We start from the raw sequence: 26,174 nt of genomic DNA on the forward strand, positions 1-26,174 counted from the left end.
AGAATGAATATGGATGTTGGGGTGGAAGTCTACACAATTCATCACATCCTGATTCCTAATCTATGGCCATTTTCCATATTGCTAATCACACCAAAAATCAGATGGCTCTAATCTAGCTAGTGCGTCTGTATTCTGCATGCACAAGAAAATGCATTATCAACAAATAACTGGAGTGGTATTGCTTGACATGCAGAAAATAAAGTATAAACTGCCCCCACCTTAACCAGAACATCTCTTCAGCTAAAAAAAGAAGTTTAGAATGATAATAAAATCCAGGACAAACTGTGCCTATATTACAAGGTACAGATTGTTGCTCCTTGATCAAAGAAGCAAACAAGCCAAACAAAATATGTTTAGTTTGTTGAATGAGCAAACAGAAAACTAATATGCAAACCTCTGAGAAGAGTCAACAGAAAGACCTCTGAGCTAGACAGTCAGTTCAGAGGGATCTTGCATTAGCATACTGTCTGACTACTCTCAGTAAACTGTGTGTGTAGGGGAGCAAACACAGACAAAATTCCTACCATCTACAGTAGCCTTTCTTGAGCCTGGTGTCTTCCAGATGTGTTAGACTACCACTCCTATCAGTCAACATGGCCAGGGGTTGGCTGGGGTGATGGGAGTTGTAGTCCAACACATTTGGAGGGCACTAGGTTGGGAAGGCTGGTCTACAGAATAACCCTCTCCAAAGTAGAGGGGGATATTGAGAATATTTGAAATACTTTCAATGAGCATGGAAGAGAGGAAGTGCAAGTGTGTCTAATGAGAAAAATTAAGAAACAGATATTCTGGTTCAGCACCTCAAATTTAAGGAAGTACACAAAATATACTTCCTCAAATAAGAGGTCACAAAGTTGGCATGGAAGTACGATGAGAATAAAACTCTTCCTGTCCAGAGCAGACTAGAAAGAGACAACAGACATTGCCTTGTGCTAAAAAGGAACCTACCACAATGACTGTTAGGCCTGAACAATGAAGGTAGTTTGTAGTTTGTGGCCATAGAGGTACTAAACTTAAAATCGCGGCCTGGTTCTTCTCAGATGCGTCGTCGTCATCGTCAATGATGGCAGCCAGCAGGAGTGAGCACAATGGCAGCAGGTAAGCAACCCAGCGCCGCTCTGAAGCGGCCTGAGGCGCTCCGAAGCTTTGGAGCCAATCAGCTTCGGCGCACCTTGGGCTGAACCAGAACCGCCTCGGCTCGGATTCAGACATTCATCCGAGGTGCTGCACAGCCCTATTACAAATGAGTGTGTGCTCACAAACCAAGCTAGATGTGAAGCCATAAGCTCTTTCCTTTGAAACCATTTTAAAGGTATTTTTTCATCTTTTCCCATTTTAAAATGTCTATAAAAGCCAGATCTCCATAGTAAATTTACTTTTCATTTTTTTATATCAGAGAATGTGGCGAGCTTCCAGGTGAGTGTCTTTCACTTGAATCCTTGTGTTTTCCATCCACTTCTTCCATTTTTTTCTTACTATAATCCATTAAATGAGGGAAAGACCAAGAGTGTGAGGAGCTGTCCATCTGGAAGCACCTTGTATCAAGGGTGACACCAACCTTTCAGCTCCACCACTTGGCTTATCCTGCTCAGGTTCTGGAAATATTCCCTAGCTGCAGAACATTCCTTTCTCATTGTATGCAGGCAGCTAACAACTACAGATTCCAATTGGGGTTGGTGTCAGATGTGCTCCCCTCCCCCAGAGGTTCACTTAAGTGTCATATGACTTACTCTGTCCCTCCATAAGATCTTGCCACTCAGTGTTCATTCACAAAAGCTGGAGCAGCAGAGAGACCACATTTGTCCAGCAACTTCTCCAAAATTAGTACGCACGGACAGCAAACCAACCAGTGCAAACAGCCCGCCCGCCCAAAAAGTCTTCGGTTTTGCTGTGGAGGCCATTTTAAGGTGTGCTTTCTGTAAATATCCAAAGATTCAGCAAGCCTGACGAGGGAATAAAATAAACAGCTGAGGAAGCAAGTCCTCTTTATGACAGAGTGGTTCAAAGACTGGACATGAAAGGTAAGAAATAAGGAGAGGAAACAAGCAAAGCTGAAGACAGGCTGGAGCGAATTACCTGACAGGAGAGAGAGGAGAGAGGTCAGTGAAGGGAAGAGATGCACAGCGAGGCTGAAATAGAGCAGAGATCCGCTCTGCGGACGTGCACACACAGAGAGACCCACAACGAGCCACAGTACAGGTTGAGTGTGGGTTGTCATTAGCTGTGGGTTATTGTTGAATTGTCGGTTGTTGTCCTGTGTGAACACAGTCACACTAATAAACCAGGTTTTGTTAATCACAAACAAACCACAGTTCACAACCCAATAAAACATAGCTTATCTTCATGGCTTGTTAGCATGGTTGGCTTCACTCAACACAACACCCCTTAATTCAACGACAACACAACACTCAGCCCATACTGTGGCCTGTCATGTTGCATGAACCCTGCCAGAGTGTTTTTATGATGTATTTCACTACTGAACTCCATCATATTACTACATGTTCTTGCTTCACTTCATATTCACAGCAAACACACACCCTACAAGGAGCCACAAATTGTTTTAGCTTCCTGAAGTGTGATTTTATGATGAATATATGATAAAATAAACATGTGTGGCAGCCTCCCGTGTTACTGGGCTTGCTAGAAAACCATATAGTAATGTGTGAGGCAGCTCTACAAGGAAGGTATGGGATAATATGAGATTAAACAGTTTGTAATGCAAAGAGTGAAGTGAAGAGTCAGGCTACATAATGTAACAACACACATCCTGCTGCCACTCCTCCAGCAGAGCTATGCACACTTATCCCAGGTTCAGGAACCAGGAAATAGCTATTTTATTCTCCAACAGACAAACTGTTGTTCCCATGTTCCTAAATTAGCTAAGGGAGCACAGGGGAGGCCTTGCCCCATGGTAAGTTCCTTTACTCACTTCCTTTGTAGAAATGAGGGTGTGTTTTATGCTTTTCTTCTCTTGATTCCTATTCCGTATATACTCAGGTGGGGGAAATATATACATTTCTGAAATCTGGGATTATAATTTTTAAAATAAAGCCATAAATTTAACTCCTAGGTTTGTTTGTTTTCACTTGTTGTTCAAAATATTTGTGCAAGAATGACTACTTTAGAAAAAATCACCACAACCCTACGGGTGAGGATAGAATTAGCTACCATTACTCAAGAAGGAATCCCTGCAGATAACTAAAGTAATAAAATGAGCAGCCACCCTTAAGCCACCCTAGTCAACACCCACCAGTGTCAGAGGCCTCAGCTCAGTGTGATGGAACACATGCTTTACTTGCAGAAAGTCCCTGGTAACTCCAAGTAGGGCTGGGAAAGAATCCCTCTTGAAACCTCGGAGAGCCATTGCCATAGGATGACCCCGGGTTCTAGTATTATGAGAGAGGGAGAAAAATGTCTCCCCATCCACTTTCTCCACACCATACATAATTTTGTACATCTCTATCACTCACCTCTTTTTTCAAAGCTAAACAATCATAGCTGTTCTTGATATGGGGAGTTATTCCAGCCCCTTAATCATTTAAAATTAAAATTAATTTCCCTTTCTTGCACTTTTCCCAACTCCATAATAGCCTTTTTAAGTTGCAGTGAACAGAACTATACATAGTATTCCAAGCATGGTTGCATCATAGCTTTGTATAGGAGGAATATGATTGGTATGAGGGGAATCTTCAATTGGGCCTTTCTAACTTGAGGCATGAAAACCTATCACTGCCTCTTAAGAGCCGCCTGCAAAAGTCCTCTCCCTACTTCTTCGCTTTTCTGAAACGGGCCAGAAATGGCATCAGATGCCTTGGAATGTAGGCCCATCATCCAAGTGCCCTTTGAACACACAACCAACCCAGAGCTCTGGCTGATCGCTTTCGACTTCTGCAGAACTTTAGTGAATCCAAGCGGCTCACCCAGAAAGAAAGCCCCGGTCTTGTAACCTTCAGGCCCTCCTCTTCCTCAGTCCCAAAACTCCCTTCCAATTATGTATTTTATGTAAGTGCCCAATAGGGCTGTTGATCTAGTGAGCCCCTTAATTATTATTTATGCCATTAAAACAATGAAACTTTTATACATATGGAAGGATTTGCTTGCATGCAGAGGGGATCTCAATGCTGCTCCACTGCCAAGAACAGCTTCCTCAAGTTTGCTGTAATACAAGGGCAGTGACCAGGCTTGGCCCTTTTCAGTCACTGCCCAGCAGCAGACAACCCTTATCCTGAGATGCAATGAGATGTATAAAGTACACTATGTTTGAATAGCAAAGGCATGTTTTGCAACGGCTTGCTCATCTGAAGAGTTTCAGTGATGTAGAACCTACCTAATTCTTTGGCAGCCTGATCCACTCTCCTTCTGTCATCATTATTATTGAGCGTCATCACACGGGAAAAATCGCATTTCCTTACCGTCACTTCTCCGCTCGCGCATGTGTCCCTCATTACTTCCTCTTTCAAAAGAGGAAGTGAACAACATGCACGTGGCCCATTCAGTGGGCCATTTTGATCATGCTGCTTCTCCTGCACACAGCAGGACATAGCAGCAAGTTCCATCTCAAAAAAAATTGTTGCATGAAGAGGCGGAGGTGCACGGGACGCAGACTACGTCATGAGAAGGACCCATGAAAATCCTTGAGTGTCCAGCAATGAGTGTGCAATAAAACACTCATTTGATGATGCCCACTATTTCTAATTTGATTCGGCCGGGCTTTTATTCCTAGCACTTAACTTCCATTCTGCCTTTGTCTTCTAAAGTGAAGTTTTTAATTTAGTACTTATTTTTTGCAATAGACTAAGCTCTTTAATTAAAGGACTTGTACATTTTGGAGGCAGAATCTGGTCATTTCCATGGAATGTCTGCAAAATCCTGCTAGTAGTCCAATGCAATAGGACCCAACAGTTCTCATGACCTGGAGAGGCCCTAGATCTTTCCCCCTTGAGTGTTTCATCCTTCCTCCCGCAACACTGCTGCAGTGTCAGGAATTTCCGCCACACTCTTTGCCCTTACTGGCACTGCTGGCCTTTGGAAACATTCCGTTACAGATAAGCCAATACATTTACCCATTAGATTCTATTTGTAGAACTGTACAGTCCCGCTTGATGAATTTGTATATATATTTATTGAATTTAGGACTAAATTAAATTTACAGACCTAAATTAAATCTCTGGAAAGCAGTCCAAAATAGAACATCATTCATAATACGATCACGGATGAAAAGGCTGACCTGGTATGTATTACCAAGCCCGGGCTCAATGAGACAGCGAAATTGGTTTGGTCCCAACTACTTTTACCTGGGTACTTTGTACAGGAGCCATTTCTGCCGGGGGTGGGGTGGGGGAGAGAGAGGCTTACTGCAGTCCAAGGTCACCATCTCCCTTGTTTGATAGCCTATCTGTATGGTCCATTCTGAGCATGTGTACTTGGTGCTGGGAAACTTGGAAAGGGTAGGGATTTTGTTGATGTACCAATCACTCTGCTGCCAGACCATCTCCTTGACTCAGCAGACAGAAGTGGCCGCAGATATGGTGGTGGGGACACCCAGGCCTATTGTTCTGGGGTACTTTAACACAAGACCTTCTTAACAGGTGCAGCCCAGGATTTTATGGCCACTGTCGGCCTGTCCTAGGCTGTATTAGCCTCAATGCATGTGCCGGGACAACACTGGATGAGGTTTCCTGAGCTAATGAAGATGTGTGTGTGTGTGTGTGCGCGCGCGCATGCATGTATTGGGGTTTGATTGGCTTTTTTACTTTCTTCTCCTCTGTCAGGGGCTGCCAGGTTAAGGTCATTCAGTACATTCCTTTTCCTTCTGCATCCCTTTTTCCTTTTGTATTTTGTTTTTTTAAGAGTGTACGCCTAAATGCAGAGATTGTCTTCTTTTTATTAATCTGTCAGCCCCTCTGGGCTTTCCAGCTGCAGGGCAGAGTATAAATACTTTAAACAAACAAACAAGCAAACATTAAGCTCCACAAGGGGTGCATGGCTAGTTAGCACGGTCTGCCCCTGAATGTTAACGGATCTGGATGTTTCCCAGATGCTCCCGAGGGAACACCTTGCAAGCTCCACCAGCTGTTCCGCTGAACCCCTGTGGCTTCCTAGAATAGAGAACCAGCTCAGGCAGTTGAGACAATGGCCTCTGCTATCTAGCCAGATATAAAGTTCATTCTATGTTTTCTAAAGAGGTATGAACAACAAGGGAACAGGGGTGATGGCAAGAGTGCAACTGGAAGAAACCTTGGGATGAATCAGACTGCAAGCAGCTTAGAGGCCATTTTAAGGTTTATTCTGTGCCAGTAATGGCAACTACAAGATCCCACTGTACACTCTCCATGATCACTGACTGTGGCGTGAACATAGGCCCCATAGCAGAGAAAGCGCCCCCCCCCCCCAATTATGGAATGATCTCCCTGATGGGGCTCACCTGGCTCCATGTTTTAAATGGATATTGTTGTTTTTATGCTTTTGATGGATTTAAATTTTTGTATATTTGTTTTTAATGTTCACTGTTTTAAACTTTTGTAAACTTCCCAGAGAGGTTTGGCTATGGGGTGGTATATAAATGAAATAAATAAATAAATAAATGTGTATGAACTTGGTAAAAGTGAAGAAGAGAGATGTGCCTGCATACCCAAGTAGCATGCTCCCATTAGTCAGAGAGCTTCTTCAGACGGGGTGGAAATCGTGTTTCCCTCCCGTCGCTTTGAATTGTGCTTCTGTGATGAGCAGCTTTCTCTTTCTTCAGACCCTGAAGAAAGAGGAAGTAAACAAAGACCACGTGGCCCATTCAGCGACTTTTTTTTTCATGCTGCTTATCCTGCACACAGCAGGAAATAGCAGCACGTTTCACTTCCCACCCACCCCAAAGTCAGATTTACCCGGGTCTATTTTGTGAAGGAAAGAAGACCAGAAGGAGCGGGAGACGCATGGGAGGTGGACGGCATCATCAAAAGGACCTGCAAAAAACCATGAGTGGCCAATAAAGAGAGTGCGATAGAATGCTCGTCTGATGATGCTCAGAGTGCCTGGAAAAAGCTCCATTGCCCCCTCTCCTAAGGGGCTCCAGGAAACAACATATGTAACTTCCACTATGTAATTCTGGTAGTCTGCTTGCCAAAATACACTTGTGTGTTTTTTCCTTCTCCCTGCCAAGATGGCTTTCTATAACCAAGGAACTTTTTTAAAAAAAAGACAGAACAGCATTTAATTATGCAAGCCACACCTGCAGTCACAAGCGGTACCACGTTGACATGGGTTTGCTACTTCAGTGAGAATTAAACCTGGCACTTTGGTGAGAACTAGGACTAGCACTTTCATTCAAACATGCATTAGCAACTTTCTTCTTTTGCAACATTGAACTGGTATGAAAGCAACTCCTGTCCTGACCTATTAAGGAACCTTTGCAGGGTTGAGTTTGACTGCAGGAAGTTCACTGACTCAACTGATTAACCCTTGGGGCCTAATGAACTATCTAGACATAACAAAGGGTTGCTGGATAGGGCATGCTGGGAGTTGGAGGACTTGGTTCAGTCTAACCGCCCAGAGAGCTCCGGCTATTGGGCGGTATAGAAATGTAATAAATAAATAATAAATAAATAAAAATAAATAAACATGCATAGGATTGCCCCCAAAGTGTTGTTTTTTTGAAAAGAAGAAAAATATTCACCAACAGCCGCCTGCAGTAGCCAATCTTTCTACTCCCATCAACGTTGGTGAGGACAAAGGAAAATGTTTCACTGTAAAGAAGAATAAAAGATATGGAGTTTTAGCAGTTCCCTGAATATCACATGAAAAAAGCAGACGAAATTAGCCCAGGGCTACTGAAATGCTGTTTGGGACACCCAGTCTCTAACGTTTCAGGTCACATCAGGTGTAGTCTCTAGGTGAAGACGTAACAACCCTAACCGCTTCACATGTCAGAAAAAATCCTATGCCTGACTCAAATATCTGTGAATAGAAATGAGGAAAAACAATATCTTTGGAGGAAGTAATCTCACTAGTAGTGGAACAGTAGAGTGCATTTTTTCCTGCATTGTGTTTTGGGCAAATGGATAATCTAAACCATATCTCATGAGCATAAGCTGCAATTTTTCACACTGGCCTAACTGTTCCAAATCCAAGTTGTACAGTGGTGCGCAAAACTCAGATTTGTCCTTGTGACAAGTGATTCAGATGATCCCATTGACTACAAACATGAAGCCACCAAAATGTCATCTGAAGATCTTTAAGCAGGTTATAATTAATAACTCAAACTGAGTACAGATAAAATGTTTTCTGGCCACAGAACCCTACACCAGTCTTCCCCAACCGGTGTCCTTCAGATGTGTTGGATTACAGCTCCCATCATCCACAGGCAGCTGGGGCACTGTAGTCTAATAATCTGGAGGGCCACAAGCTGCCCACCCCTAAACACTAGTACAGCCTTCCCCAACCTGGTGCCCTCCATATGTGTTGGAGTATGATTCCCAGTTTTAGTCCAAGACATCTGGAGGGCACCAGGTTGGGGAAAGTTTCACTAGAACAAGAACCAGAATCATGAGCTGATGGCTTTTGCAGAATTCCAAAAGGAAGGTTCTGCCTGAAAAGATGCCAGTGGAGGGCTCTGTCTAGGCCTCAAAACATGGGGTGTATATGTGTGTCTGTTTTTGCTTTCTTAGTATTTCAGATGAGGGCGTGGCAGCCATCTCTATGGCACTAGCTCCCTGAGAGCCCGTGGTCGCAGAGCAGTTACCTCTTGTACTCCATGAGTGGTGCCCATTCATTGCCATCTGGAAAGCAGAAGAGGGGAATGGCTTGCAGCAACCTCTCCTCTTCTTCACGCTGCCCCCTCATCAAGTTCTCACGCTGGAACAAAAAAGCAAACAAGAAGGTGAAAGTAGCTGTTTCCCCACAACTTAACTCAGCCCACATGAAACACATGCCTGGGTTTGCAGAGATACAAAAGTGATCATTCACACATGAGGCCTGCTTTGGAGGTCGTGCATCTTGTATAGGGCATGCATCTTCTATGGGATACCTGCAAATTTATACAGCTACCCCTGTAACATTTATTTATTTATTTATTTATTTGCAGCATTTCTAGACCGCTCCACATCTAAACAGATTCCAGAGCAGTGAACAGTAAAAAATAAAATGATACAGAGAAAACACCATCTTAAAAAATAGTATTTTTAAAAAACAGTATCAATTAAAACTATGGCTGGTCAGTCAAGGAAGGCTTCATGGAATAAAGACGTTTTCAGGAGGTGTCGGAAACAGCACAGTGTTGGTGCCTGCCTGACCACTGGAGGAAGGGAGTTCCATAGAAAGGGGGCCACCACACTGAAGGCACGTCTGCAGGTGAACTGCAATCAAGCCATAGGTCCTTGCGGAACCACCAGAAACATGCCCTCTGATGACCTCAGGGACGGGGCAAGTTGATAAGGGAGAAGGTTCTCTTTCAGGCATTTATTTATCTATTATTTATTTATTTATTATTGCATTTCTATCCTGCCTTTTTTCCTGCAAGGAACCCAAGGCAGGGTACATAATCCTCCTCTCGACCTTATCCTCACAACAACCCTGTGAGGTGGGTTAGGCTGAGAGTCTGTGACTGGCTCAAAATCACCCAGTGGGTTTCCATGGCCGAGTGGGGACTAGAACCCGGATTTCCCAACTCCCAGTCCGACACTCTAGCCACTACACTGCACTGGTATCCTGGTCCCAAGTTCTTTAAAGCTTTGTACACTGGTACCAAAACCTTAAACCTGTCCTGGTAGTGAATAGGCAGCCAATGCAGCTCCCTCAGCAACGGAGTTACATGCTGGAAAGGGGCAGCTCCTCACAACAGCCTGCTGCTGCATTCTGAGCTAGCTCCAGCTTCTGGAGCAGCCTTAAGGGCAGCCCCACATAGAGGGCATTGCAGTAATCCAGTCTTGAGGTTACTGTCCAGGAGGGAAATAACTTGGCCACAATAACTAGGATTATGGTTATAAGGATTAATGAAATACTGTGAAGCACTTTTAATAATTTTAAGTACTGTATAAATGCTTGATTATGGATTGTGTGTGGCCAATCCGCTTGCAGGATTTCCCGCCTCCTGGCCAAATGCAGTTTCTGCAGGGAAACGGACGTGTTGGTCCCCATTAGGATGCAGGCAGGCCTGTCTTGAGAAACGTGGGCTGAAGGAAAAACTATCATATATTTGGGGCAGGCTCAGTGGTCCAGCACATACATTGCATGCAGAAATCCCCATGCTCAAGCACCAGCATCTCCTGTTAAATGATCAAGTTGCAGCTGCTGGGAAACACCACTGCCCAAGACCTGTGAAGAGCTACTGCCAGTCAGACTAAATAATACTGGCTCAAAGGTCTGGGTCTTATGTACTGAAGTCATGCGTACGACTGGGAGAGCAAGGGCTTTAGTGATAGTCAGTACTTTACAGAACCAAAGAAGAAAACGGATGTAGGCTTACAAGAGCACAATGTTGGCTATCTGGCAAGGCTCCTGCATATCTTTCCTCTTATCCTCCATAAAGTAGGAGAAAGGGAGAATGAACTTATCCTGGCCCCAGACACTGGACACCCCCTCTCCTCCTCCATAGAGATCTAGTTGGCTTATTTGGGTGAGTGAGCAGGGCCTGAGGCAAAGAACAAGATGGCGCCCTGTCCTATTCCATGTCCAAAAGTTGACCGGACTGGCAAATGAGTAATTCTTCAACGCTGGCCTTGGAACAGCATCCTTCACCACACCTGAAGGCAGCATGCAAACTTAGGGGGCAAGAGGCAGGCCGCTTAGGGGGCAAGAGGCACATCACTGCCACATCCCTGTATCTGCTGCTGCCTGAGGTGACTCTATCACTCTACCTAGTGGCAGGGCTGACCCTGAGAGTGAGGCAGGAATAAACACACGGCCGGGCGGGACGGGGGGGGGGAGGGATTCTGCATGAAAACAGAGGTGGAAAGCTTAATTCCCCCCTCCTGAATACCATGGTTCTGAATTGGGGGAGGATGGGTGCTCTCACCCACAGGTAAGTCAATTGCACATACATATATAGCTGTGCTAACTTGGCTCACAAGGGAATAAAGCCAGTCACTGTCAAATGAAGTGCTGGACTGGAGGGGGGTGGGGGTGGAGGGCACTGTGAAAAGAGCCAGTTTTTTCTGAGGTTGCTGAGCACCTCTGCAGCCCTTTAAATAAACCATGCAGAACCCACTCTTCTGGGTTCAGTCATCACAACAAGCCACTCTGCAACCCAACAACAAGCCATGGATTCTGAGGGAGGCATGTTTGTGAAAAATAAACTGCCCTGCATAATCTGCACCGAGTCTGGACAGCACGACAAGCTACCATGGTGGGTTGTTGTGTCATGTGAACCAGTTCGATGTCTTTTGAGCAAGTCTGTACCTGGTTGTGGGTTTTACGGGCACCTGCATAGCTCTCCACATAAATGTCAACCACCAGCTAGCAGGCTGCACACATTAAGTGTATCTTATCTATATCCTGTACTGAACGGCGGTTAGTATCTCTACATAGCCTGCAGGGCAGATGAAAGACAAGCCTGCCTCTCTCTAGTGTGAGGCAATTCTCACAGCACAGATTGGGTGATGAAAAGTTAGACCCAGATAAAATGAAACAAAGCCTTGCAAAGCAAATCCACAATGAAACGGTGTGGTTTTATTTTGCTTTTCAAAACAATGCTGAGACTGACTTTCACAATGAGGGTTAACAAAACCTATCTATAGGCTCTCTTTGCAAAGACCAGCTGTCCTGCAGTGGCACAGACCATAGCATCCCCCAAAACGTTTAAAAACCAAACAGTATGACTTGGATAAAATGCAACCCTAGACCAGGGGTACTTCCAGAGAAGGCATTGTGCAGCTCTCCTTAACAGATTTTCCGTGGCAAGGGGGGAAAAGGCAGAAGAAGCGGTGAAAAGATACAGGAAGGTTGAGAGTAGAAGACAACAATGTCTGGACACCTCCATAAAATTCCATCAACAAGTCAGGGCTATTGCCTTGACTGGAGCAACCCAGGGCAACATGAAATTCAGGGTTGGATCCCTGCATCTATCTAGCAGTAATCATAGGAAGCTGCCTTATACTGAGTGACATATTGAGTGCACATAATCCTAGGAGGGGTTTAATGAGAACACAATTACATTAGCAACAATCGAATTACGCCATAAAAGCCATACAAGTCTCCCGTCATTCAACAACAGGGGTGGGCAGCATATGGCCCTCCAGATATTTTGGCCTACAACTCCCATCATTCCTCACTATTGTGTATGCTAGCATCACTGGGCGACTTTGGGCCAGTCACTGACTCTCAGCCTGACCTACCTCTCAGGGTTGTTGTGAGGATAAAATGGAGAGGAGAAGGATCATGGACACCACCATGGCCAGTGAGATATAAATCTAACAAATAAAGAAATAAATAGTGCTGATGGGGATGGCAGGTCAAAACATCTGGAGAGCCACAAGTGGCCCTCCCCAGACCAACAACTTCATCCACTATCTGGTACCAATGGATAGAGCAGGGAGGAGACAGGCACAGACCACAATAAGGATGGTGTGCTGTGCTGATGGCTGGGAATCGCAACCACAGCAGCAGGGATCAATGTAGGCTGGTCTTATTACTCGTCCCTGCTTGATGTTCTGAACCTGATGTTCCTTCATTGATTCCTTGCCTCATCAGCTGTCTCTCTCTCTCTCTCCTGCTTCCATCATTACTGAGAGAGCCCCTTTCTCCAACATAGCATTAACAGACACAAGGGAAGATATATATGAATGAGACAGTGTCAAAGGAGAAAGATGCTGCAGATATTGGCTTTCAAATGCAGGATTTTCTGCATTTCTAAACAGATTCCACTGAAGTTTCAAAGACTGCATCTTAATGCTGGGGGAAACTCTGTGGAATTGGAGAGGAAGGAAGACAAAGGTCATTGAAGAGACATAGGCTCCACATAGGCAATTTTCAGGGTTATCCCCACACATATACACACAGACTTCCTGGGAAGGGTTGGGCCTACCAGAGTGAACTGCAACAGCAAAAGTGGTTCAAGAGTCATCCAGACCACACACTGCCCTGTCTCCAAGTCATTCCAGCCATTTCCAGATGTCATTTCCCCTGCCAACCTATGTGCAACCATACATGTACATTTGTATAGAGTGGGCCAGTGGAGGCTGGTGGCTCTAATTTCAGTAGGGTGGAGATTTGTTCCAGGTTTTCGTCAGAACCAGTCAGAACTCCAAAGGGGCTGTCCGAGGGGCTTCCACACCAGTGCATGCTCATTTCAGATGCTGAAACGAACAGTTTGGAGCAAAGTTGAAGCTAAATGTGGGAGCAGAGGCTGCTGCCACAGTGATCCCCATGGCAGGGTGGGCCACTTAAATGAGTACAAAAGTGGGCAGCCGTTTGCATAACATTTGCACATATATAGATGCAAATTTAGAATTTATTCTAGTTTAAAGAGAAACGCAGTACATCACACCATAGCCTGGAAGATGGTGACCTGCGTAGCTGCCTGTTCAGTCTGATATTCAGGTATTCACTTGTGATGGGCAAGAGTTCTTGGGATTTGTTATCATTAAACTGGAATTGGACCAAACAATCCTTCAAATAGAGGATGCTTGTAAAGACAGGATGGTTCTCTGGAAGCCTTTCAAATAGAGGATGTTCCTCTCTAAAAAAGGTCATATGGCCACCCTACGGGCCAGCCCTACCGTTAGGCAGAGTGAGGCAGCAGCTGTGGCGAGGTGTTAGGAGGACAAAGCTGGTGCACTGTGCAACCTGCCCTGCATCCCCTAAGCTAGCCTCTACCTGGTATGGTGGAGGATGCTGTTGCAGACCAGATCCAGCAGAACAGCTTACTTGAAAATGAGGACTTTCTTTTCCTCTTATTTGGTGTCAAATTTAAGCAAAACAAATGAACAGCACAAATTTCTAATGAATACAACTGAGGGAGAAGGCCTAACTACTACGACCAAAAACTTCACGTGACTTTCAGTTCACATTTCTTTAGCATTCTCTGTTTCTATGATCTGCCTAGCAACTAATTGCATTCACAGCCCAACCCCACCCTAACCCTTCCCACGATGCGCTCTGCAACCTCCCCAAATGTTAAACACCGTCTTGGTTGGGTGGCGGCAGCTGCGTAGGATGGTCATTTTGCCTTGTGCGCATCCTTGTCAGGGGATTCTGTGTATGACGTTTTGTCCAGCTCCTGCAAACGTTCATGCAGTGTTATAGCTGCCACCCCTTTTAGACTAAAAAGCGCTTTTGCAGCTTTGTCAGTGCGCAGGGTTTCCAATGGGTCTCGTGTGCATCCCTGCTTGGTGAGCTGTTTATGAAGATTGATCCCAATCCTGCAAACTTCCAAAGGTTAATTTGCACCTTCCCCTTTTTGGTGCACCTGGGGTTTTTTCTCTTTTGTGTGCAATCATGCAGGGTTAAGCTTTAGAGTTTCAACAAAGGCCAGGCCATTGCCAGTGTTGAAGTAAGAGTCAAACACTAGTATGATCAGCTTCTGTACATAGAATGGGATGGCACCACCATGTCCTCTGATTCAGGGAACAACCTTTCTTGGGCCAGGCCCTGCCTAGGAAGGTTGTGGGCTCTCCCACACTAGAGTCATTCAAGAGGCAAGCGGACAGCCATCTGTCAGGGATGCTTTAAGGTGGATTCCTGCACTGAGCAGGGGGTTGGACTCAATGGCCTTATAGGCCCCTTCCAACTCTACTATTCTATGATTCTATACACACAGCTTGGACACATTCATTTCTCTGAGGAATAACATCTGAAAAGAGCTTCCAATGAATATGGTCCTGTCTCTTCATCTGACCTGACAATTGTGCTTCGATTTCTTACCTTTGGGAACTGATAGGTAATCTTCGGCTCATAATCTCCGTTCGTGTTCTTCTTAATTGAGACCACAACCAAATACTCAAAGAACAGGTGACCGGCAGAAGGCGGGAAGCTGCTTCGCTCTCTCGGCCTCCCACTAACAGCAGATTTGCTTTCTGTAGTAGAGGCCTCCGGGCATTCAGCTGTAACACAAAATGACATTGGGCCTGTTCAGACAACATGCTAAGCCACGGTTAGGCCACTAACCCTTTTGCAGCAAATGGTTAGTGAGTGTGTTTAAACTGTGGCTATGTAGACACCATGGTTAGGAATGGTTCACACAACATGCTAAGCTATAATGTTTAGCTCAAAATGCTTAACTACTGTAGTTTAGCATGTCATCTGAACAGGGTCATTGACACATGTCTTCCAAGTAGGCCTTCCAGCAGGTCTGGAGGAATGCAGAAACATGACTAAAACCAGACAAGACATTCTAAGTCAGCTTCCCTCAACCTAGTGACCTTGTTGGACACAAGAGTTTTGAAAGTGGATCGAATACCTCCTCACTGGGAATGCTGTGTATGAGGTTTGGTCCCGATCCAGCAAACTTCCAAGGGTTTATTAGTGCCACCCTCTTTTTGATACATGCAGGATATTCCCTTCTCCAGCTGTAATTGTGAAGGGTTTCATGGTTGGATCAGGTGCCTCATGATGAGGAGAGGCTGGGTGTGAAGCGTTGTCCTGACCCTGCAAAGCTCCACAGTTTTAGAGCCACCTCCGCCTTTTTGGTGCACTCGGGGGTTTTACTCCTTGGTGAGTAGTCACATGGGTTTTTTTGATGTTGGATTGGGTGCCTCCTTACTGTAAACCTCCAGCGGGTTAGAGGTGAAACAGCACCACTGCTCAGGAGGGAGGACTGCAGCGGGGGGGGGGGGGGGGGAGTTGAATTACACTCAGTAGTTTAATAAGCTTCTCACAGTAGCTTCTTAGCCCATTTGTGTGACAGGGTATCATGGACTATTTAAAAAATAAGCTACTATACGTAGCTTACTAACTCATCACGGGCTATCGGGACGTTCGAACATGACCTTTCTCTGTATTATTCACGCCGTGCGGTTACCTGAATCTTCTTTATTTGCTTAGAACAATGCTTCTTGAACATTCAATAGAAGAAGCACAGGTATTTTTTATTTTTTTAAAAAAATGGATGCATACTTCACTTTTACATCCAAAAAAGTATACTACTACTGGAGTGTACAAGAGGAGCTGCGTTTCCGCATTAGTCACTAATTTGGGTGTGCCTTCTGCCTGGAAGCAGCAACTCATGCAGAACACAACAGGGAGCATCCTCTAAGAGTGGGAAATTTTGTGTGATGCAGAGAAGACCCACCTACCAAGGAGGCTGATTAGAAGAAGCCAAGTCCAGAGCAGTCAATCATACAGAGACACAGCAGGCAGACTCTCCGTGGATTGGTATTTTAGACTAACACTAGCAGTTCTTTCATGGCGCATAGAATCATAGAATAGTAGAGTTGGAAGGGGCCTATAAGGCCATTGAATCCAACCCCCTGCTCAATGCAGGAATCCACCTTAAAGCATATCTGTCAGATGGCTGTCCAGCTGCCTCTTGAATGCCTCTAGCATGTGAGAGCCCACCACCTCCCTAGGTTCCATTGTTATACTGCTCTAACAGTCAGGAAGTTTTTCCTGATGTCCAGCTGGAATCTGGCTTCCTGTAACTTGAGCCCATTATTTCGTGTCCTGCACTCTGGGAGGATCAAGAAGAGAGCAGATGATCTCCAGACTGTTCCAACCAAGATACATTAAGTTACATTTACATGATCTAAGCACCCATTAGCCCACGCTTTTCAAATTGCAATGGTGTGTTACAAGCAAAAAAGAAAGGTGTGCCCATGCCAGAGCTGCCTGGAGGGCAAGAAATATGATGAACAGATCCCAGGCCACTACTGTTATTGGGAGCCAAATTCAATGGAATGAGAAGTTATGCAAGCAGCCACGTGGAACGCCCACAAACAAATGGATGGATATCATCCTGATCCAGTAAAATATATACAATGAACCATAAATGCTTCCATGTTCTCTCTTTTGCGGTCCATCTGAAATCATGTTTCTGTTTCTTTGGGCCCTGATAGAGCCCAAACATGAGCTTAAGGCTGCTATTTTAAACATACTGACTAGGCTGTAAAGTTCCATATTGCTTCATGAGACATTTTTTGAGTAAACACGTTTGGGGCTGGGCTGTCAATCCTGCCAAAGCTTTGTTTTGCTTGATCATTCACCCAGTGAACTGGTTGATTAACGAGTCAAACCATGTTCACTGCCTTATCAAACAAGAGCCCATATTTTAAACACACCCACTGGGAGACCCTCTCTGTACCTTGAAGAGCCCCCCTTGGTAAATTGATGCAAGCTTTAGCTTGGAGAAAAGTTGCCTCTGACTTGCACAATCGTACAGTAAGGATGATTGCTTCCCTTCTTCGCAACCCCCACTTCAAGAAGCAGTCACGAGATGTGGAATGCCCCAAGGTTAACACAGAGCACTCATAAGTCAGGTGAGCATGGGTTATGCATGCCTCTGCCACCAACTTTTTAAGGGTTATAGCTTTCTCCGCAGGTGTTGGTTGCTTAGCAGAAGCAGGTGTGTGTGTTTTTTTATACGTTACAACAGGGAAAGCTGTTCAGGTTCATATCCAAGCCCTGCCACAACAATAAAGAATTAACCACAGTTGCGTCAGACGGGTTGGGTGCAGGAGTGAAGAATTAACAACATCCAGAAAGTAAATTCACTTCAGTGCACCCAGAAAGGAAACGGAGGGTGGCATTTGGTTTATAGTTCTAGCAACAACACTGCTGTCAGAGACGGGCTTTATTTTTCAGAATCTGATTTCTGCGGGGGCTGTAGCAGCTTTTTCCATCTGCTGAAAAGGAAACCTCAACCGCAGTAGAGTTCAAGGAGCATACAGGTAGCAGAAAGGAGGGGTGTAATCAGGCAGGCCTCTGGTTCCATGTTAGCAATGTGTACTTGCTATAATTACTCCTTGAGTCCACAAACACTTGGTATTAGGTTGATAACAGAGGATTGTTATTGTATGAGAACCAGTAAAATGTTCAGAGTTTAAACCAGTAGTAGGGTGGCCAGATGGAAAGAGAGGGCAGGGCCCCTCTCTTTCCATCTAGAAGTGAGGATTTTAGAAGTGAGGATCTTAGCAGGTGCAACTTGCCACCTGAGCTGCACTTGCTGAAATGTCTACTTAAAGTTACAGGACCCCTGCCTTTTTTCTGGTCATGCTGCCCAATGCTCTTTAACAAATATGACAGCAATTTAAAAATCTTCAGATTATAGCCATAGATACTCCAGATGTATACCTCTGGTGAGCTTTTAAGAGAACAGTAGAACCTACATCTCCCATTTCTTTAGAATTCACTTTTTACACTTTGCTTTAGATGGCCATAATTAACAGAAATCTGACATATCGCAACTTCCAGAAAACAGTTTGCAAGTGCTGAAATACATTTCCCAATATTTCAAAATGGAAGTAAGCTTCTTTTTGACCAAATCCAACCTTACTCCTAGGTGAGCATAGAAAGGACTGCAGTAGTGAGTTTTTAAATATTATGTTAATATTATCAGGCATTAAATTTCCTGCTCCCCTTAGTTCATGCCAAGACAAATGATTTGTACTTTCCAGCTAATCAGCATTGATTGGCATTTATGGGAGATTGTAATGCAACAGTGATAGTTTGGAAGTTGTGCAGTGAACACAAGATATTAATTTCCACCAGCCCTGCTGAAAAGGTACTTAATTTTTTTCCTCTTCCTTTCCCATTCCTTTTTCCTTGTGTGTGTATCCTTTTATACTGTAAGCCTACAAAGGGGATGAGAGAATATCTTGTTTCACCAGTTGGATATAAGCCAGTCCGGGAATCTTTTTGGCTGAAAAGCAGGATAAAAATAAATAAATTTACTTCCTTTAAAATGAGTACTGAATATTTAAAGTGTTTATCACTGCTTAAAACTTTGTATTTCTTTTGGCGCCTCCTGAAAACATCATTATTCCAGGAAGCTTTTCCTTAATGACCAGCCATGGTTCACTTTACATTTTGTTTCTTTTAAAATCTATTTTAAAGTGTTTTACTCTGTTTTTATTTTATTTTATCTTTTACACCACTCCGACATTTTGAATGGGGATTGGTATATAAATATTGTAAATTAATTAATTAATTAATAAGACCTATCTGAGATGTGACTTTACTGTACATTTATTGTAAATTCATTTGAACAACTGCAACCAGATAGAAAGATAAAGCCCGTCCCCTACACTGACTTTGGTATTTGTACCAAACTTCTCAAAATCAGCCACATCTCCAAGTTATCTCAGTTCTACCCAGTACAGTCAAATAGCTGGATGTGGTTCAAAAACTCTGTTCAAAACCCCCAATATACCAGCAAAAAGAGCCCAATTTCAGCGAACCCACGATGCACCTATTTGTTTCAAATGTGCTTTATTAATAAGGAAACTGCAAGTAAGGGACTGGAAACAGCAAACACTATCTCACCATCTTCCCTTAATAACATGGGAAGTTTGCTTCTGCAAACTCCTTAGGCAAAACTTGTTCTAACACTGACTTATGGAGGTCTTCCGAGCACAATGCAAAACTGCAAAAGTCCATGGCTCTCTCGCTTTTTTGTTTTTAGCTTTCCCGTAGAATTTGTAATGGTTTGATGCACATGGAGGCCTGCTGGTTGCTGTTGTTTCACCAGCCCTGTCAGCGTCCTGGCTGGCTTAGGGCCAAACCACGCATAATATTAAACATGGCACTTGGAGTGCGTCAAACTTTTTAAAAGTGTAAACAACAGCCACTACTTAAACAATGGCCAATGGCTCACGAAGCATTTGCAATCCGGCCTCAGAAATGACTTATTTAGGAATATGGGGACAATGTAGGAAGCTGCGTATGAGACCATTTGGTTCATCTAGTCCAGTACTGTCATCAAGGCCTGGCAGTGGCTCTCTGGGGTTTCAGGCACAGCCCCTCCTCCCCAGTGCTGTTCCTGGAAGGTGGATCTGCACGCACGGGCTAAGGGAAAGCAGAACCTGAAAGCATATGGGAACCTACCCATGTTTCGTTATGCAGAGGCCCTTCTGAGTAGAGTTGGATTAATGATTAATTCTCATTTATGATAGCACGAGGCAGGAGAAATGCAAAGTAGCTTGCACCAAACAGGTGCATTCAGCAGTCTGTGGAGGGAAAGTGTAGGTCTCTATGCATAAGGTGTGTAGGGGAGATCCCTTTAGGCAGGTGGCTGCAGATAATGAGCTGATGGACGCCTATTCCAGAGCATGGAGTGGGCCTGGACATCCACATGGGAATGTAGAACAACCTTCCCCAACCTGGTATCCTCCAGGTGGTTTGTACTACAACTCCCAGTATTCCTGACAAATACCATGTACTGCTCCACCTCCTCACCACCACCACCGCCACTGCCACCGCCACCAGGTGAACGAGCAAGTTACAATGGTGAAGAGCAGGAGCAACTCTTGGTGCTATTGTCAGTGGGGCCCTACTAAGGTCTGGGCTTGGCAAGGACCCAACCATGCCTAACCTTGAATTGCAGCCTTGTTGTTGCCATCTTTATTTATTAATTGCGTTTCTATACTGCCCAAAAGCTGAAGCTCTCTGGGCGGTTCACAATCTTTCTCCTTCATTCTATACTTGAATGTCTCTGTGTGTGTGTGTGTGTGCCTTATGTCTCACCAGACAAACAATCTCACCAGAACAACTAATTCTCTCTTTCTGCATAATCACTAAGCTGAGTTAGAAATAACACTTCACCCAAGAGCACATACTGCCTTTTAAAGGAAGAAACACTCCCCTTTAAAACCCTTTGCAGAGTTAACCTGCAGGCACACCCATGTCCTCGGCATTAATTCATCCAGAACAGACACCACCTACTTTGAGACTTAAAATGATTCAAACGGATTCGTTACTAGCCTCCAAAAGCATGCATTGAAGTGGTGTAAAACAAAACACGGGCCTCCTCTTTTGCTACGTAGTTTGGGGCCGTCGAGGGAATAAGAGGCAACCAGTTAATCCATACTCGGACTACAACCTTGTACACACTTACCCGGGAGTAAATCCCATTGAACACAGGGAGGCTTACTTCTGAGCAGGCCTGTCTAGGGTTGGACTGCAACTGGTGATCGTGATTATGTACCGCGACTGCGAAGGAATGGCCGAAGTGTCCCGGGGAAACTAATCTACGCTAAACGACCATCGATTCTGCCCCCTCCCCCTCTTTTAAAAACACGCTCAGCTGTTGTCATTTATGCCTGCTCTTTCTGTGGTTATTCCGTTGCGCAATTCCCCCGGTTTCCCCACAGCACACGTTTAAGCGTTGGCTTTTCCTTCTCCGGAATCCATCCCTAAGCGCGGCAGGGGGACTTTCCGAACTGGCCGGAGGGGGCGGGGGGAAAGTGACAGCCGCGCGGAGGGGGGTCGCGGGGGAGCGTCCAGCCCGCCGGCCGGGAACTGGACTGGCTGCTCCGCTCCCGGGGCGGGCCTCGCTGGGCCACTGACGGGAAGGCGTTTGCCCCCGGTTCACGCTTGCAGCAAGCAGGGGCCCGATCCGGCATGCTCCCCCTTTCCTCCCTCCCTCCCACCGCCACCACTAGCCCAGGCGCACACGCAGCGGCAGAGACGCGCGTGTCTTCCGCGCGGAGAGGCGGAGAGGACCTGTTGCAAACGAAAAGCTCGTGGGGAAGCGGGAGACGAGAAGGTGTTGGGGCGGAGAGAGAGACTGGCGCCGGACTGCCGGACGTGTGCGTGGGTGGCTGGCCTCTGCTCACCTCTCCGGGACGATCTCCGGCGCAGGCTGTTTCGGAAGAAGCGGACGATCCCTTCGCCGGCCATGCCGCCCGCACCCCCGGCTGGCTGGCTGGCGCTGTGGTTCGGCTGGCACCGGGCTTCCGGGCACTCGCGGCGTCTTCCCTGCCGGCCGTCACGCTTTCGCTTTCGGCGCGACTGGCGGAGAAGCGCGCACCTGGCAGCGGCAGCAGGGAGGCGGTGGCGGCGCCTGCTCGACGCGGCGGGGCGTGCGAGGGACCTTCACCTGGGGCCGGCGGGCAGGAGCTGCGCGTCCGGCCCGGCAGAGGGGAGGAGACGAGAGGGGCGGAGAACAGCAGCCCCTGCAGGAAGGAGGAAGAACACCTGCAGGAGGCTCCGCGCCAGGAAGAGCCGCCCCCGCCGCCGCCGCCGCCGCCTGCCTCGCTGGACGGGTTGGGGCATCGCCGTCCGGGCCTTCCGTGTAGGCAACGGCGCCATTCGAAGCCACATGACGTAGACACGTGTATACTGCTGCGTGTGTGCCTGCATTTGCCTCTTTATTGATTTACACTGTTTCTAGGCGGCTTTACAAATCAAAACATTCCGCCAGGTGTCTTGTTTGTTGTTGCATGCACGCATAATATAAATCCGATATAAAGAGTATGAAACGAGGAATGAAAACCATACAAACGATATATACATGATTGGGGCGGCAATTACAACTATGTAATTACAATTATCTAGGGGGCTGTCTATATGCAGTGCCTTGTCATTTATTTATTTATTTATTATTGCATTTATATTCCGCCTTTTTTTCCTCCAAGAAACCCAAGGTGGCGTACATAATCCTCTCCATTTCATCCTCACAACAAGGAGAGTCTGTGACTGGTCCAAAGACACCCAGTGGGTTTCCATGGCTGAGTGGGGACTAGAACCCAGATCTTCCAACTCCCAGTTCAAAACTTTAGCCACTACACCATACTCGCTCTGAATTATGTGATGCAGCCCAACTTTTTCAATGGGAGCGACATCAGTATGGCTTTTCTGCCATCTGATGTCACTCCAGGGACAATCCAGGGGGAATAGGGTCCTAGTGGAAGGAGACTGGCAATTGGTCACCTTCCACCATGAAGAGGGTGGTGGCGGCTCTGGTACCTGGGTGGCTGCCAGAAACCCTGTGCTCCCTTCCTGGGGTCAGGATTTACCAACACCACCCTGGTAAATAAAACTGAGGGGTTCTGGAGGCAGGCAGCTCCTTATACTGAGTCAGATTGTTGGGTCCATGTAGTTCAGTATTGCTGACACCAACTGGCAGCAGCTCTCCAGGGTTTCAGGCAGGAGTTTTTCCACCCCTACCTGGAGACACCAGGGATTGAACCTGGGACCTTCTGCGTGCAAATCATGTGCTCCACTGATGAGCTATGACCCTTCTCCATACACACGGCTACTTGGTTTCTGGCCTCTAATTGTGGTAGGATCAAACGTCCAAATCTTCCCTACAATATGGATCTACAAATTATCCTAAAAAAAATTCAATTGGATTTACTTTTGAGTAGCCTTATATAGGTGGGTGCTGCGAAATGCACAATTGTATGAGGATATTACATTTGTAATAAGCATATTACATGGCTCTGGATATTTACAATAGCCTTGTAATTTTCCACTGAGATATGAAAAACAGTCCCCAAGTCCTTAACATTAGGAGTAGCTCCCCAGAGAGAAAACTGTTAAAGGATTTCAGCCTCTTTCAAGTAGGGATAGGATTAGTCTGCAAATCCTCTTGTCTGCTCAAGGCTTTATGTCTGCAGTGGGCAGACTTCGGACTTGCTTTTTCACTAGAACCTTGATGTCGACCGGAAGGAGCTAGGGGCAGAACAGTGGCTCAGGCAGGAGGACATAAGTTAAGAACTACAGAACAGGGAACGTCTGAGCCCAGAAATGTATCACCAGTACCGGAATAAAATACCAGAATCATGTCCTTTCAGACCAACAGAAATCCGGTCTTTGTTTCCTCCCAAACATTCTTTTTCAGCAACTTAGGGCAAATTTAGACAGAAGAAAGTCCTTCAACTCCCAACATTCTCAGAATTGTAGGACATTTTCTGGGAACTGGAGGACTTTGCTGACAATTTAGGACATTTTTCTGTCTAAACATGCATAGGATTGAGCTCTTTCTCATTACTTTTGGGGGGAGGGGGGAGATTTTTAGTTGTTACGATTGTTAGACAATTGGTAGTCAGAAATCCTTGCCTATCCACTGCAAATCACCTAGAGGTCTACCTGTAGATCCCAAACTACCTTCTGCTCACCCCTGACTTATTTACATATCCTCAATTACACACTGATAATCAAGGTGAAATATTGGGTGTGTGTGTGTGTGGAGGTTATGAATTGTTGACTCAGGACCTAATGAAAGAAGTTGCAGAGAAGCTGAATGAATTCTTTGCGTCGGTGTTCACTGCAGAGGATACAGGACAGATGCCTGTGCCTGAACTGATGATTTCAGGAAAGGAGACTGAGGAAGTGAAGCAAATAGTGGTGCCTAAAGATGAAGTTCTCGACCTTATTGACAAATTGAAAGCAAATAAATCACCAGGCCCAGATGGTATCCACTCTAGAGTTCTCAAAGAACTCAAATATGAAATTGCAGACCTCCTCACAAAAATATGCAAGATGTCCCTAAGCTTAGCCTCTGTACCAGAGGACTGGAAGATGGCCAATGTAACACGAATTTTCAAAAAGGGATCCGGGGGGGGGGGGAGACCTGGGAAATTACAGGCCAGTTAGCTAGATCCAGGTAAATTGGTTGAAAGCATTATTAAAGACAAAATTAGTAAGTATATAGAAGGGCAGGTCCTGCTGAAGAATCAACATGGCTTCCGCAAAGGCAAGTCCTGTCTCACTAATCTACTAGAAGTCTTTGAGAGTGTCAACAAACATGTAGACGGGTGATCCAGTGGACATTGTTTACTTGGACTTCCAAAAGGCTTTTGATAAAGTCTCCCACCAAAAACTCCTGAACAAACTTAGCAGTCATGGAATAAGAGGAGAGGTCCTCTTATGGATCAGTAACTGGTTAGAGAACAGAAAGCAGAGAGTAGGAATAAATTGTCAATTCTCTCGATGGAGGGAAGTAAATAGTGGGATCCCAATTGGTATTGGGACCAATTCTTAAACTTATTCATCAATGATCTGGAATTAGGAGTGAGCAGTGAAGTGGCCAAGTTTGCCGACAACACCAAATTATTTAAGGTTGTTAAAACACAAAGGGATTGTGAAGAGCTCCAAAGGGATCTCTCCAATCTGGGAGAGTGGGCATCCAAATGCCAGATGTGGTTTAATGTAAACAAGTGTAAGGTGATGCGTGTTGGGGCAAAAAACCCCAACTGGTCATCACACCTAAAAAAGGCTATTATAGAGCTGGAAAAAGGGCAGAAAAGGGCAACTAAAATGATTAAGGGGCTGGTGCATTTCCCCTGTGAGGGAAGGTTACATCAACTGGGATTGTTTACCTTGGAAAAAAGGAGGCGAAGGGGAGACATGATAGAGGTGTTCAAAATTATGCATGGTGTGGAGAATGTGGATAAGGAGACATTTCCCCCCCACCTCTCAAAATACTAGAGCCAGGGGACATCACATGAATCTGACTGGTACTTCTTACGTTCTTATGTTTTTAAGTCCTTTTTTACGAGAACATTTAATGTTATTTGACGATAATGTTGTTGGGTTTTTTTAATGTTGTTTTGATGGTACTGTAGTTTTCAAATGAACTCCTTCAATTTGGATGTTGTAATTATTTGGTTCTTGAATGTTATTATATCTTCTTTTGTTTTTGTTTTTCTTGTAAGCCAGTTTGGTGTCATACATGTGGCTGAAAAGTGGCGTATAAATACAACTATGAATGAATGATAATGCTTTCCCAAACTTTACCATGCTAGATTTAGCCACTAATGGTGCAATCCTGTGCATGCTTAGAAAGAAAGAAAAAAGTCCTGTAATTCCCAGCATTCCCCAGCCAGGAGAATGCTGTGAATTGTAGGACTTTTTCTTCATCTAAACATGCATAGGATTGCGCCTTATAGGTTTTTAGAAGGGCAAATGCTCTTATAGGTTTGATCCAGCCAATGCAGCTTTTGAGTTATTGGCCCCATTCAGACAACAGGCTAAACCATGCTGCTTAACCACCAAATGGTTAATGGAATGCATTAACCTTAATGCATTCCATTAACCATTTTGTCGTTAAGCAGCATTGTTTAGTGTGTTGTCTGAATGGGCCCACTGATTGAATCATAGAATCATAGAATCATAGAATAGTAGAGTTGGAAGGGGCCTACAAGGCCATCGAGTCCAACCCCCTGCTCAATGCAGGAATCCACCCTAAAGCATCCCTGACAGATGGTTGTCCAGCTGCCTCTTGAATGCCTCTAGTGTGGGAGAGCCCACAACCTCCCTAGGTAGCTGATTCCACTGTCGCACTGCTCTAACAGTCAGGAAGTTTTTCCTGA

The 26,174-nt window shown here is 45.3% G+C and overlaps 1 protein-coding gene across 2 annotated transcripts in view; it reads right to left on the minus strand.

The window, feature by feature from the left end:
• The window catches only part of DENND2D (DENN domain containing 2D), a 40,004-nt gene extending 18,219 nt beyond the window's left edge, over positions 1-21,785 (minus strand). Inside the window, exons 1-4 of one of the 2 annotated variants that reach the window (XM_063144277.1) lie at positions 21,693-21,785; positions 14,848-15,029; positions 8,732-8,844; positions 7,667-7,736 (exon numbers count right to left, since the gene is read on the minus strand). In XM_063144277.1, coding sequence (XP_063000347.1) covers positions 7,667-7,736; positions 8,732-8,844; positions 14,848-15,029; positions 21,693-21,756 — 429 coding nt within the window. In that variant the 5' untranslated portion in view covers positions 21,757-21,785. The remainder of the gene's footprint in view (positions 1-7,666; positions 7,737-8,731; positions 8,845-14,847; positions 15,030-21,692) is intronic. The other variant, XM_063144269.1, reaches the window with a different exon arrangement.
• Positions 21,786-26,174: the final 4,389 nt, after the last annotated feature.

This window comes from Elgaria multicarinata, chromosome 1, assembly GCF_023053635.1.
Source record: "Elgaria multicarinata webbii isolate HBS135686 ecotype San Diego chromosome 1, rElgMul1.1.pri, whole genome shotgun sequence".
Taxonomy (NCBI): Eukaryota; Metazoa; Chordata; class Lepidosauria; order Squamata; family Anguidae; genus Elgaria; species Elgaria multicarinata.